A 15,866-nucleotide genomic window follows, 5' to 3' on the forward strand; every position below is an offset into this window, starting at 1 on the left:
CAAAGTCGGAGTCGGAGGGATATGTGGGAACAACGCCCCATACACTGGGGTGGGACTAGTGCTATGAATGGGGAGATTCAGATCTGAGGGGAGGGACCAAAAATATACTTGCAGCAGAATTGAAGTAAGAAAAAAATGAATGACAAAATTATTTTCACATAAAAATTAGCGAAAAAAAAAAAAGGATTACTCCGTAGGAAATACAAATACTGTAACAGGGAAACAGAGAGGGGAGAGAGAGAGTGACAGTTTTACCAAAAATAAAAATAAAAAAAAAGAGGAGAGAGAAGAGCACCTGGAATGTCAAATGTTTTGGAAATACTCGAAACAGCCTCATCCCAAAATCCAACCCCCGACCCCCTCTCTCTCTCCTTGCTCTTCCCAAAACCAAAAAAACTCCTTTGGAATTCTCTCTCTCTCTCTCCCCCATCTCTCTCTCTGTATCTCTGGCAACAGTCTGGTCGGCAACTTCCTCACTGTGTGTGTGAGACTGCATAAATACAGTGTGTGGTCTCACTCACCCTCTCTACCCTTGCAAAAATACTCCATTTACTATTCTCTCTCTCCCCAGTTTATTGATAGAGAGGATTTTTCCGGTGCGAGATCCATTCACAGCTTCGCGTTTGGTCTTAGAAGGGGATACGGAAGAGATCATCATAGGAGTATCTATGTTTTACCTCCTGATTTCTTCGTCTTCGAGAGGCCTTGTAGAAAGGTAAAATCCGGCTAATAGATCTCAATCTCTTCCCCTTTCTTTTCTATTTGCTGCTTACTACAGTGGAAAATGATGCAAAATGACTTCTTTTTGGGCTTTATGTGTTGTGAAATTTAATTACTAAAATCTTTATATATTTGTGGAGTAGGAGTTTTAATTAACCGCTCCCAGTACCCTTCATCAAATCCTTTTTTCACAAACTTCCCAACTTTGTCCCATCCGTTTTAGTGAGGAAAAAAATCTACTTCGTCAAATCTTTTACTCCCATAGAATTTGAAGTTTTCTTTTCCCCAATAGTAATTTGGTGGCAGAACTTTCCAGTGGAGCTCTTTTTCTGCAATTTTGAAATTTAATGAAAGGTTTGGTGAAGGGTTTTTTCTTCCTTCTAGTGTTTCTTTGTTGGGTTTGTTGGGTAAGTTGTTTGGACAAGTGTTGGAGATGAACTAACTTTTGGGGAATAAAATTTCAAGGCTCGAAACTTGTGTTCATACATACCTTGATCCAAAAAAGGAAAAAAAAAACTTGTGTTCATACATTTGCCTCAACAACCAAACAAACCCTTTTGTTCTTTCCTTCCTTTATGATTCGACTAAAATTTGTGTGATTTCTATCCATGTTTGCAGAATTTACTGAATCTATTAAACAGGGAGGAGACCTTTTATTCTTGTGAGGCTTAAAAATAGGGATGATAACTGTAATGAACTCAGTGACCAAACCGATGAATGAAGTGGAGAAGTGCTTAGATTCTCAACTGTGGCATGCCTGCGCCGGCGGCATGGTGCAAATGCCGCCGGTGAATTCGAAGGTGTTTTATTTCCCTCAGGGCCACTCTGAACATGCCCACGAGAAAGTTGAATTTGGGAATTTTTCAAGAGTTCCCCCACTGATACTATGTAGAGTTTCAGGTATCAGGTTTTTGGCCGACACTGAGACTGATGAGGTTTTTGCAAAAATCAGGCTGATTCCTTTGATGAATAACGACTCCGATTTTGAGGATGATGATGGGTTTATGGGATTGGATAAAACCGAGAGCCAAGAAAAACCAGCATCTTTTGCGAAAACTTTGACCCAATCTGATGCAAATAATGGTGGGGGTTTCTCAGTGCCAAGGTATTGTGCGGAGACTATCTTTCCGCGGTTGGATTACTCAGCTGAACCACCGGTTCAAACGATCCTCGCGAAGGATGTTCACGGAGAGGGGTGGAAATTTAGGCATATTTACAGAGGGACGCCGCGCCGTCATCTTCTGACGACGGGGTGGAGCAATTTCGTGAATCAGAAGAAGCTAGTTGCCGGCGACTCCATTGTTTTTTTGCGAGCCGATAATGGGGATCTTTGTGTTGGGATTCGAAGGGCGAAGAGGGGGATTGGTGGTGGCGGGCCTGAGTCGCCTTCGGGATGGAATGCGTTAGGTGGAAACTGTGCCTCTCCTTTTGTGGGATATTCGGCTTTCTTGAGAGAAGATGAGACCAGATCTACGCGAAGTGGTAGTGGAGGCGGTGGTTATGCGAATGGATCTATGAAGGGGAAGGAGGGAAGAGTGAGGGGTGTGTCTGTTATCGAAGCAGCTACTATGGCTGCTAAAGGACAGCCTTTTGAGGTGGTTTACTATCCACGAACTAGTGCTCCGGAGTTTTGTGTGAAGGCATCAGCAGTGAGGGCTGCAATGCGGATTCAGTGGTGTCCTGGGATGAGATTTAAAATGGCTTTTGAAACGGAGGATTCATCTCGTATAAGTTGGTTCATGGGGACCATATCTTCTGTTCAAGTCGACGACCCAATCCGATGGCCTAGTTCTCCATGGAGACTCCTTCAGGTAGCTTCCACCAGAAATTTTTACACTATGCTTTGGTGGCGCCTTATTATTGTTGTGAACTTTGTATTGCTTCCAAGTAGTTTTTTTTTTGTTTTTGTTTTTGGTTGATCTGATTCCATGTAGTTTATTTAAGGCAACTACTGTCGTATTTAGTTTACTTCATTCTGTGAAAGTAGTCAGAGAATTTTCTTGTGGTCTTTCAAGTTGCTTGTTGAGTTCGATACTTAGTATTATCTCTCTATGTGGGGACATAAGCTGCGTGTACCTTGCTTGGGTTCGGTGGTTCCTGCTTGAACTTTATTAGTATTTAACAGTAATAATCTTTTGGATCTTAGAGGTTTCTATGGTAATGGAGGACACAGCTCATGATTTGATCCATTGTTGCCTCTTAATGATTAGTGCTACAAAGTAAAGAATGACATGAAATTGTGTCATTGCACCCCACGCACCTCTTCTCTAATTACCAAACAGGGATGGAAAATTCCTAATTCTGAATAACACTTTACAAGTTCTACCCTCTTCTTTACCTGTTCTTCATTTCCATCTTTAGTTATCTAGGACTTCAAAGTGACATGTCATGTTAGGAGAAATCCACATTGATGAAAAATGCAGGCTCACATTTCTTGTATCCTGGCCTTTGACTTGATGCCTTTTTTCTCCATATTTTGGATTATCTACCTTTGACTTGTTTTACTTTCAATAAAATAAAGACCTCTCATAAAATCATGCATACATTGGGGGACTTGATGCTTTTCATAGCTTCAAATTGCTTGATGGTACTTCCTTTCCCCATACATCCAGTTGATTTTTTATTTCTGTCGAAGACCTATTATGAGCACCACTTTGATGACCATATGATGAAAACATAGAAATAGTTTTTGTAAACTTTTCAAATTGAATCTGCAGTATTTATCATAAATCCATAACACTTATTGAGGAAGGAAATTTATCAAATCTGACAATGGTGCTAATCTACATTTGCATTTGAAAGATGAGATTTGTGAATTAATGGTTGGTTCTAACTCGTGTTGTTTAAAAAACATCTTGCAGGTAGCATGGGATGAACCAGATTTACTTCAAAACGTAAAACAAGTTAGCCCATGGTTGGTCGAAGTGGTATCAAACATGCCGGCCATCCATCTATCTCCTTTCTCACCACCAAGAAAGAAGCTGCGAGTCCCACAGCCCTCGGATTTCCCCTTTATTGGACAATATCCGATACCATCATTTCCAAGCAGTCTCCTCAGGCCCAACAACCCGTTTTGTTGTGTGCCCGACAACATTCCTGCAGGCATACAGGGAGCCAGGCATGCTCACTTTGGACTATCTTCAGCAAATCTCCACTTCAACAAACTGCAGGCAGGTCCGTTTTCCCAACCACCACCGAGGGTTCCCACCGAAGATAACGACAGTCTTTCTTCTTTGCTCTCTATGGGTGTCTATACCCAAAATTCAAAGGACACTAACGAAGTAAAGGCACCCATGTTCTTGCTCTTTGGTCAACCTATTCATACAAAGGAACAGATTTCCCAGAGCTCATCTGATGGGAATCAAGAGAAGACCCCGAATTTTTCTGATGGCTCGGGATCGGGAGTTGTCCAAAATGGTCCACCGGAGAACTCCTCGGACGATGGGTCCCCCTGGTACAAAGATAACCATAAATCAGAATTTGGATTGGAGACGGGTCAGTGTAAGGTTTTCATGGAATCAGAGGATGTTGGTCGGACCCTCGATCTCACAGCCCTCGTTTCATATGAAGAGCTGTACAGAAAACTGGCCAATATGTTTAGCGTAGAACAATCGGAGATGTTGAGCAACGTGCTGTATCGGGACGCTTCAGGTGCTGTTAAACATATTGAAGATGAACCCTTCAGGTGAATGTCGTTTTTTTGGTGTTTTCCTTTATTTCCTGTGAAGTACTCCATTTTTAATTACAATAAAATGGGAGTTTGGTTTATGAGTTTTGCATAGCGAGCATGCACAAGTTCTTCTCACAAAAGTATTGTTGTGGTGGTGTTGGTTGCAGTGAATTTTCAAAGACGGCAAAAAGGTTAACGATTCTAATGGATTCGGGTAGCGACAACATGGGGAGGTAGATGAAGGGGCGGTGACGAAATGTGATTGTACCTTGTTAAAATGTACAGTTGAACTATTACCTATTCTATAGCTTAGGATTCTTGTTTGTTTCCTAAAGTTTCTTGGGGGTTGTAGGAGAAGCCTACTTCAACCAATTTTCGGTTTTTAGTTTGAGACTCGTAGCTGCGGTTTGATTGGTAAAAAAATGATGGTTTTTTTTTTTGAGTTACTCATGTTTCGTGAAAAATTGTTAAAAGTTTGGAGATGAAATGTTCTGTATTGAAAACATTCCTTTCATGCAGAATCACACTTTGTTTCTTTTATGAGAAGGCAATGCAAAGCTTGAGTTAATTTTATGTGTTCTTCCGCATATGAATTCTCCAACTTCTCAAGTTTTGATGCACAGAGGTCCATTTTGTACTCAAAGATCAGAATACCTCCAGCTTCTACTTCTTCTTTCTGAATTCCAGTTGGAATCGGATCAAAAAAGAAAAAAGATAAAGATAAAGAATTCCAGTTGGATTGGATTGCATTTGTCAAAGAAATCTAAATTACTCCTGTTTTGAGGTACAAGGGTTGCAATAAAATTCTCTAGTGTTTGTGTCTCTCTTGGTCTTCTCCTTTCTTCGTGATTGTACCTTCTACGTGATTGCACTTGTGGTATCAGAGCCATGACCCCTTCTAGCTTAAGCCCCTTATGGGGACTTCTTTTTCAATATTACTTCAAATCTTTTCTACAAAAAAAATTGAAGTGTATGTTCTGTGGTTGCTTTAATAGGATCCTCCACATCATAAACTCCAAAACCTATTTTGGTTGTGAAATTTTTTTATCAGTAGGTTAAAAGTACCTTGAGACTTTAGCTCTTGTGGAAGCAATGTGTCTCGATTTATCTATCCTATCATACCAAATTCAACTAACCAAATTGGTAACACCAAAAAAAAATAGTACTATTACATCATCCAAACAACCTTGCTAAAGTATAACATTTTATCACTGTATTAGTAGAATAAAGTTTTAACTTGGGATTTCACTACTGAACTATTGGAGATGTGGTCATATATGACATTCATATCCTTATATGTAAATGCAAAAACCTAAAAAAAATAATAATAATTAAGACAGACAACGTACTTATTCATTTTCTTGCAATTTTTTTTTTATGTATGCTCTATAAAACAAATAGTATTAGCTATTTTACTTATATTTTTCTTTTGACTTTGTTCCCTATCCAATTTACACATTGATAGAGAGGCTTTATTGGGAAAAAGATGGACAAATGTTTTTTTGGGTTCTTTTGATTAGAATGAAAATGAAAGCAAGAGAAAAAAATGGATAGTGCAAGAAACTGAATCTTCTATACAACTCAACTTAAACTATTTTAGAAATTTAATTTTCTTGTGAAAATTAACAAATCTTATGAGACTTCGCATTAAATCCAGAGTCTTGCTTTCCTATCCAAATTCACACCATATACCAAGGTTCAACGTCCCCGAAACCTTTCATTTTTGCCAAAAATATAGAAATTTTTTTCACTTTCTTTTCTATGATCTCACTTTCTTTCGTTTTCACTTTCCATCATTCTAATCAAACATACCCTGAGAATAGTTATTCTCATTTCTCACTCTTTAATTGCAATGTTTTCAACATCTAACCATGGGAGCCTTCTCTAGTGCCGCAAGAACAGGGAAATAGATTAGTTATATATCCTTGGGATTTGAATCCGATTATTAATTAGCCTAAAATGAAGGACTGACCACAAGGCTTTTAAAAGGTAACACAAAGATTATGTTGTCAGAAAACTGCTTGATCAATCCCACATCCATTAGTCAATTGGTTCGTGCATTTCACTCTCAACTAAACGTATTTGTACTCTCTTTTTTTCGGTTTTTTGCTTTTATCAAACTTCAATTCATATCCATTGTCTATTAACTCAGATACGCACTGTTAATAAATTTATGATATTTTTAGTTAGGAATCAAAGCCTTGTACCGGAGAAAACCGTTGAAATTTAAACCATACATTGGGATCTGCTCAAAGACTATTTGCTGTCATAGCCTTAGAATTTCCCAAGCCAACCATGTGGCCTTAGATGCTATGCTCGCCTTTGTTTGCACCTAAGTAAGCCAAAAGATGGAAGAGTAGGAGAGTGACAAGTTTGTAGGGAGAGAAAGAGCTTTCACTGTGAACTTTAGTACAAAGTTTTCAAGTGGTTTGGACAAATGAGGCTCTCACCCATTTATACATGAAGAGAGAAGTGTATGTAGAACATAGAAGCTTCTCAACCACTCAACTCTAGAATTCTCTACAAGTATTTAAACAAGTCTAGAATTATATACAATGCTCTAGATTATTCGAGGGAGATGATTCTAGATACATTGCTCTAGGAAACTTTAGATAGTTCCATAAAAACCTTCTTGTCTTAGTGGGAAGCATGTCAAGTGCTTGTTAAAAATGCTTGAGTCATGACATTCCCCCAACCTATTGAGAATTCGGATGTGCTCAAAGGAGCATATCCGAATTCTTCTAGCGAACAGTCTTTGAGCAAATTCAAATTTAGATTTCGACTGTCTCCTCCAGTTCAAAACATGGATTGTAAAGGATCCACTTCCTTTTAATTACTTCATGGAAAACAAGTACTTACACGTAATCACTACCTCTCCTATTTGACAAGTCAAACTCAAGCCAAGTAGTGGGTTAATCAAGCTTGACTTCAAGACAATAGCATTCAAAACCAAACCGCTTACCCATTTGTTTGACCAAATACGAGCTTTGAAAGCCAAGTAGTGGGTTAATCAAGCTCGACTTCAAGACAATAGCATTCAAAACCAAACCGCTTACCCATTTGTTTGACTAAATACGAGCTTTGAATTAACTTATATCTTCAAAGTGATCAAACAAATGGTGTTTGATTAAATATTTATTATCCAGATCACCGTCCACTATCAATCCCTTAATTCCAATGGTGCAAACAAGCCAAACCAATTCATTTATTGAATAAGCCTCTATAAAAGAGCCAAGCCTATACAATCAAACCAAACTTTAGAGCGTTGAGTTTGGCTCATTTACTACACAAACTTAAAACTCGAGCTCGAGCTGCTTGCGAACAACTCGATTTGTTTGCAGCCCTAATTTCAATAGTGGCTAGGGACGGATGCAAGATTTTGAGGTTGGAGTGACAAACATTCAAAAGAACTTATAATATTGGAAGACGATATTATCAATAGCAATTGTAAAAAAAAAAAATTGTCATTTATAGTTTCGATCAATCTATTCAATTAATATGATACGATACGATCATGATTGATTGTAATTGCATTGAATCTTAGACTTTTATATTTATTTTAGAAAGCAAAATAGTTTTAGAAAAACAGTACGTATATAAGACGTTAGTTTTCAAAATACCTTGGTTGGACCGGCGTTGAATTAAAACAATGCAATTTTAAAAACGTTATTGTGGTTTCAATAGAAAGTTAAAAGACGATCTCGCTTATGCTCATCCGCCCCTGATAGTGGCTATATAGATTTATAGGATGTATATATATATAGTCATTTTCAAATGAGCAGGTCCTTATTTTAGTTAAAATAAGGACCTGTCAATTTCTCTCATTTTCCGTTCGAATTTCAATGTCCGAGCCGCTCAATGTGTTCAGAACGTGATTTTAAGAGTACCCACGAGGAATTAGCAAAAAAAATGACCGGAAATGGCTTCATCCGAGCAGTTTTTATTTGAACCGTTCGATAAAATATAAACAAAAACTGCTCGGATGAAGCTTTTCCGGTCATTTTTTTTTGCTGATTTCTCGCGAGTACCCTTAAAATCACATTCTGAACACATTGAGTGGCTTGGATCATCGAAATTCTATCGGAAAAGGGAGGTTTTTATTTTATTAAGTTAAGGTGGTCTCACTCTATATATATATATATATATATATAGAGATATATTATAGTGTTGTATACTCCCGTATCTTGGGTCGTTTTTGTGTGTGGCCGTGTGCGGGGGTGGGGTGGGATTGAATTTGACAGTGCAGTGTGGGAATATTAATTAATTGAACATGAAGAAAAGAACAGACAGACAGCAAAGATTTGACATATACTCCACTCCAGTATGTACTACTAAATAAATACTTCTTCGTTTTTTCTTGTTCGTTCGTTCCGTTTGTATAAAAAGAAAGAAAGAGAGACACGACACATTCCCCTATTACAATGGGACCACTCCGCTCATAAAAGAGGTTGTGGCTATTGATGTATTTTATTACTAAATAAATATGAAGTACCTACGTAGCTGCTCCGGTGTCAACTCTCAGATTTGTTGTGCCGTTTTGATGGTCGGATCGATGGATCATCATCTCCTCCCCTGTTTCTCATTCCCAATACAAGCATGTACTGATAGTGATAGAGTAGAGGATCAAATACAGTAACTATAAAAGGTGGTTTAGACAAGTTATTTCTGCTAAATGAACTTTCACTTAATTTTAGGGTAAATAGAATACTTATCTCAAAATCCATGATTTTGTGGGTTTTGTACACGACAGGGAAAACCCTCATTTTTATTTTTATTTTTAAACCTTTGCTAGAAATTTCGAATTTTTTTTAATCTTTAAGGTTTGCATACACATTTACATTCTTTTGTCTCATTGTTAACGATGATATCTAATTATTTCAAAAAAAAGAAAAAATCACCAATTTGCCATTGTTGTTTCTGGTCTGTATTAACTTTTTATTACCCCATTTAGAAGTGTGATACTCCAACTATTAGCGCAAGGCGAGAATTATTTAATGGTAGAAGTTTGAATTTTACGGTGAAACAGTTGAAGTTTGAGCATATTAATTGCAGGAAAAGTGAAAAGAATTTTACGGTGACAAGTATGTATGCAGAAATTCTTTTCACAGTGGAAGCGTGGGTTTTATCGAAGGGTCAAAACCTCTTTTAATGAAGTTACGGTTATTTGGGTGGAAGTAAATATTTTATTTTATTTTTACCTTTCTGTTTCAAAAATTCTATTGTCCAAATTTCGTACAAATCCAGATCCTACCTGTTTGCATTAGGGTTTCTTTTACGGAATTGATATTTTTATCCCGTTTTTGTATTTTACCAAAAAAAAATACGTACACACTTTCAATACTAAAAAAAGAAAAGAAAAGAGTGTGAATAAATAAAAAAAGAGTGTGTAAATATCAATTTCCTTTCTTTTACCATCCCGATACAAAATATTGTACATATGAGGCAAAAAATGTGCACGAGAACACAAGGCATTGAAACTGAGAAAGTCGTTGCATATTTCCATGACTTGAATTTGAAGCTGTGATCCAATTTAATACTTTACTAGTTTTTATTTCCTATTAGTTAGTGAAAACCAACACAAGATCCAAGATTATTGGAGTATTATTTTTTTTTAAACTAGAGATTAATTAACAACGTTCACATAAAACAAACCCGAGAAATCAGGTTTTCCATATGGGAACTCCCCAATCTTGTCCCTCCATTTCCCTCTTTATCTTAATAATAACATTGACACACATAAACAAACAAACAAACACATCCCAGTATATATATTCGTGCAACATAGTAGTAATTAAGAAGTTAGAAATAAGAAAACTTATTGGAGGGAATGAAGGATGGTCTTGGGGCACCGCTAAAAGGTGTTCAAATCTGGCGACACATAAATGTATGGTAGAGAAAGGTGTTGGAGCACCACTTGACGGTGCCGCAAAACCAATAATTGCCATAAAATAGGTGGGTCACGTAAAATGTATAGTGGAGAAGAGTGTTGGGTGGTACTAGTACTATACCAATAGGGATGGGGGTACAGAAATAAAGGAGCATGGAACAATGGGGCCAGTTGGTGGTTGTTGGATCAATTGGTTCACAAGTCTTTGTTTTTTGTTTTTTTTTAACAGGGTTGGGGTTCAAAAGTCAAACGAAGTGCTTGTCAAAACAAGAGAAACCCAACCATGCATAGTTTACGGACACTGCAATCTTTACATGATCTCTCTCATCATACAATCTTGGCCTGTCATTACATATGATTTGTTGCCACTTGCAAATCAGTTGGACAGATAGACAACAAACAAACTGGTAGAAAACATCTCACGTGAGAGTGAGAAAATTGGATTCTCATTTTGATCTGGTTAAAGTTGATTTGTGACGGGATTTACTAAAGGGAAGGGGAAAGTCAAAAGGGAAACAAAAGGGGATTGATTATCCAAGTATTTGTTTTTTCCTTTGGCAAATCTCTTTTCAAATTCTTGATCCAAACACGTTTATAAAATTACTAGATCATACAATTACTACTCAGTATTTTTACAACGAGGGTGCATTGAACTTCGTCCCAATTAATTCTTTACATGCAAATAATCCTCGGTCCCTCGCATAAAGTTAACACCTAGGCTGACCTAGCCTAAGACCAAACTAGGAAACTCGAAACTAGCGGCGTCTAAATCGTCAAGCAATTAACTCATGGGTCCAAAAATAACAAGTTTTTAAGTGGGTAGTCATATGGTACACACCCTTTATTAGAGAGTGTACCGTACGCACCGTGATTTTAAACCCTTGGATTTCAAAGGGAATAATTCAGATCATCCATTTATTAAATCAATTAATAAAATAAAAAAAAAAGGGTTTAGCAGGTGACAGGTTGTTCTCTCCTCCTTGACTTTCTATCCCTCTCCCTCATATGTAAAATACTACAAATTATATAATATAACCATAATTGTTATGACAATACAAAAAATTGGCACTTTCTTTCCACAATGTGTCGTACCAAAAGAAATCGATCAAATGATACTAGATATAAGACCAAACTATGGCGTAGCACAATCAATAATTATTATTCCCAAGCAAGATACAAGTCTAAAATATCACAAATTAAATATCATATAGCTTGACGTCCTAACAGCCTTGATCGATTGTTCCAAAAATACACTCACTAACGACATTTAGATTGTACATTCAATTTATATATGATATGAAACATGGTCCTCTGTTGTAGTTGAATGTAAGGTAGCCTTGCAACCGTGACACAATAATAACAATTAAATCCGTTGAATTTTTTTTTTATGTTTGTTGATTAAGTCATCTACGTAAATTTTTTCCTCAATCAGGTCTAGGAAGCTCTATCATCAGCACGCATATTGAATAATAGAATGATATTTTCCATTCAAGTAAGTGTCTAGCTATAAGCCATCAACTTCATTCTTGGTACGAATGACCTAATTGATATTATGTAAATTGTAAAAGATAGAAGATTTCAATTAAAAAAAAAACCTTATGTGGGGCTCAGATGGTGCATTATTAAATTTTGATGTTGTATTGAAATTGAACGACGAGATTTGTTGAAGTATAAAATTTCAATGATTAACTATGTAATTTATCCTAAAAAATAACAATATTCTTTTAAAAAAAATAGAAATGAAGGGTGCAAAACTTGAATCCAAAATATTTTAGATTTTAGATAAATGTCCAAACTCCAACACCTTATCACTATGGTACACAATTGATAATTTGTAATTCTAAAAGCTATTAGTTATATAGTACTTTCTTGTTCGTAGGGGTCCTATTTCCCGTTTGAAAATTTGAGAAGACAGTGACCTCAAATGCCTCCGTTTTAGTGTTGGGCTTGCACTTGTAGATTATATTATAGCCTATGTCATTGGTGTAAATCAATATGTCGACTATAATAAATTTTTTTGAAAGAAAGTACAATGACAATAAATTTACAAAATTATTTAGATTGTACTTCCACGACCTAGTTCCAGGGACCACCATTAAATTTGGATTGGTATGCATAGGCTGAAGGTTTGCCACCGATCCACGTGTCAAATATACAGTGCCAATTGTTAAGTGCACCGCCCTGAATATTGATAAGATTGAGTAGTAATATAATTAATTTTACCAATTACAAAAAGGGGAGTAATTTTCACACTCTATTTTTTGATATTCATACTTATTTTTTTGTACTCCATTATAGTGTCGAAAGTGTATGTATTTGAGACAGTTGGATAATTAATTTTTTTAGTGACATCTCATTTTTCACGAAGGAATTTTGATTTTTTGAATTAAATTTTGTAGAGAAAAAATCTAATATAGACTAATATTTTGAGAGGAAATTGTAGTTGTATTCGAAAATTTGGATATAGTACTTATTTTTTGGTGAATTTCTTGAATGAAAATTTTGTGCGAGAATTTCATTTTTAGTTTAAATTATTGAGGTATTGTGTAGGAAAAATTAAAATTTGAAAAAATAGTGTGGAGGGAATTGAAAATTAAGATAATATGGTGGAAATTTTCAAATTTTGAAAAAATTATGTGGTGGGAATTGAAAAAAATTAGGTTAAGCTTCGTACAACACATTGTGCTAAGGTAATGACAATCTATAGTATTGTTATAATATTTGTGATTATTTTATTCAATATTTGGTATTTAATTTACGTATATATTTTGCTTCGGTATAACTATTATGGATTTTTTACGACATATTTTTATTTTTTTGTGGAATATATCATCACAAAAAAAAATATATACGATAGGTTGTGGTAAGGTAACGCCACTTTATGATTTTATCATAACAATTGTGGTTATATTATTTAATTATAGTATGCTATTTTGCCGATTATAACCATCGTTAACTGAACAAGCTAATTGAATTTTTTTTATACGACACGTTGTGGGTATAAAAACATCAATTTATTGTATTGTCATAACAAATTTGGTTATATTACTGAATTTGTGGTATTTTAGACATGTCTTATTATATTTAATCAATTTCCTTTATTACGACACATTGTAGTAAGAAAATGTCAATTTATGGTATTGTCATAACAATTGTGGTTTGTTACATAATTTGTGGTATTTACATATGTTTTCTTTTGATACGACACATTGTGGTAAGAAAATGACAATATTAGGTGTTGTCATAACAATTGTGGTTATTTTATAAAATTTGTGGTATTTTACAAATATTTTTGGCTTGGGTGTAACAATTGTTGATTTTGGTACGACAATTTTTGATTTTGTTACGGAATATCATAAGAGTCAAAAAAAATTGGGTACGACTCATTGTGGTAAGATAATGCCAATTTATGGTATTATTATAACATTTATGGGTAGCATTATTTAATTTTTGATATTGTACGCATATATTTGGTTGGGATACAAGTATTATGGATTTTGGTACGAATAATTATGGTTACATAATAACAATACTTTTTAATTATGAATAACCTGCTAATGACCTGTTCAACAGGTAAATTTTAAAATACAAGTCATAACTAGCACCTTAAATATGCATTAGAAAATCAAAAATCGGCATAATGAAAATCACAAATTCTCGTAATTTAGACATACGGTATACCCTTTGTACCGTAGCTTTCTCCTTTTTAAGTAAACCAACATTGATGATACCCTTTTAATTAATTGGACCGATAAGAAAAAAAGAGATTCTTTGTGTGTGGAAAAGAACTTTGAAAACTAAAACTTATTAAAAAGGGTATTTGAATGGGTAGTGGGAGATGGTTACAAAATCCCAATCATGAAGATTGGTGAGTGGTCTGGTGATGGACCTGTAACGACCCTGATTTTTGGTAAATAAAAATTTCGTTAAATATTTGAATTTTATTTTTAATTACTAGGTATTACTTTTAAAATTCTTTTTTAATTTCTAATAATCCGTCATAATTAGATTTTAGTCTTTTAAAATTCATTTCTTGATTAAAAGCCCTACTTAGCTAGTAAAGTTAATTTCCAACCGACTAGTTGGAGGAACCGAGCAACCAATTCACCTAGTTATAATACCATAATCCTAAATGGACCTTTTTGACCCTCTTTGAGCCTTGTGAACCCCTCCCAACCCTAATTAAACTCTTAGACCTATAGAAGTAATCATTTCACCCATGACTAGTTATTCAAAGCCCATACCTATCATCTTTATTTCTTCAACCATTGGTTAATAAATGTTAAGGAAAATTCTATCCATTGGATAATAGATTTTTTTGACTTGCCAATGTAATTATAAGCTTGACAAGACAACTCATGCCATCATTTTGCTTCCAAAAGAAGCGAACTTAGCCTTGTCATGCATGCAAGCCTAGAAAGAATAGCCTTGAACTTAATTCCCCTCCTAGACTTACTTTCCTAGATTTTCATAGATGTACATATATACATATATATACATACTTGGTACAAGAGAGAGAGAGAGAGAGAGAGAGAGAGAGAGAGAGAGAGAGAGAGAGAAGGCCGAGAGAGGAAAGAGAGGCCGAGAAAGAGAGAGGAGGGAGAGTGTGGTGTGTGCTTGTGTGTTGTGCACTCAAAGCTACCCCTTTAGCCTTAAAGTCTATTTATGACTTGATAACCCATTTTTAGTCAATTTTTAGCATAGAATCCTAGCCCTAATCATCCTAGATTTGATTCCAAAGTAGCCTTTAATCATCCTAGAAATTGACTACAATGTAGACCTATGAATGACTAAACATGGAAGGCTGTGCCTTAGCCTAATCAAACCCTACCCTAGACTTGTAAGACTTGCCAACCTAGGCTATGATCACCTAAATTTACCTGGAAAGCCTAAGATCCTACTTGATTTTATAGCCTTATGCCTAAAGATTGGATTTGACAAGTCATGGAAGACTTTCAATCATAATTTGCCTTTTTAACCATTGGACAATATTTGCTAGGAAAAATTTTATTCATTGGGTAATAGAAGTTAGTTTGGCTATAAATAGCACCCCATCTTTCCCATTCAACTCACACTTTCACCCATTCAACTTCTCTCTCTAGAATCCTTGTGTTCTTACTTTGTTTTTCCTAGTTTTTCCTTGTTCTTGAGTTCTTCCTAAGTTCTTCAAGAAACTCATCCTAGGCCGCCACTAAACCGCCACTCAACCACCCTTCGATCCATAAAGTTTAAGTAGTTTAGTCAAGATCTAGTTTCGAGAGAAACCTTTCTCTTTCGAAGCTACCGGAGGCCAACCGTAGGAAGTTACTCCGCCCGACGTACACATTCTCTCCGTAGTCGCCACTACCGCCAAGAAGAAAGGTAGAGTCCCATATACGCTATCTCTAAGTATACGTAGAGTCTCTTTGTCCACCAACTCCAAGTATAACGTATAACCGTATGTTGGAAGTGTAAGTAGATTCTCCGTATATAAGGTTATCTATCACTTACAATGTTTTGAAATGCATGATAGTTAATAACTTATTTTCGCTAATGGAAGTATGAACATGTTGGAATAATCGACTTTTACTCTAATAAACACATGTGTTG

The 15,866-nt window shown here is 35.7% G+C and overlaps 1 protein-coding gene across 1 annotated transcript; it reads left to right on the forward strand.

The window, feature by feature from the left end:
- Positions 1-340: 340 nt before the first annotated feature.
- On the forward strand, positions 341-4,963 carry LOC131318713 (auxin response factor 18). Its single transcript, XM_058348654.1, has 4 exons — positions 341-715; positions 1,339-2,531; positions 3,582-4,405; positions 4,558-4,963. Exons 2-4 carry the CDS (start codon positions 1,401-1,403, stop codon positions 4,625-4,627), a joined length of 2,025 nt encoding a protein of 674 aa, XP_058204637.1. The 5' UTR covers positions 341-715; positions 1,339-1,400; the 3' UTR covers positions 4,628-4,963.
- The last annotated feature ends 10,903 nt before the right edge of the window (positions 4,964-15,866 follow it).

The sequence above is a fragment of the Rhododendron vialii genome, chromosome 3a (genome assembly GCF_030253575.1).
Source record: "Rhododendron vialii isolate Sample 1 chromosome 3a, ASM3025357v1".
Lineage (NCBI taxonomy): Eukaryota > Viridiplantae > Streptophyta > Magnoliopsida > Ericales > Ericaceae > Rhododendron > Rhododendron vialii.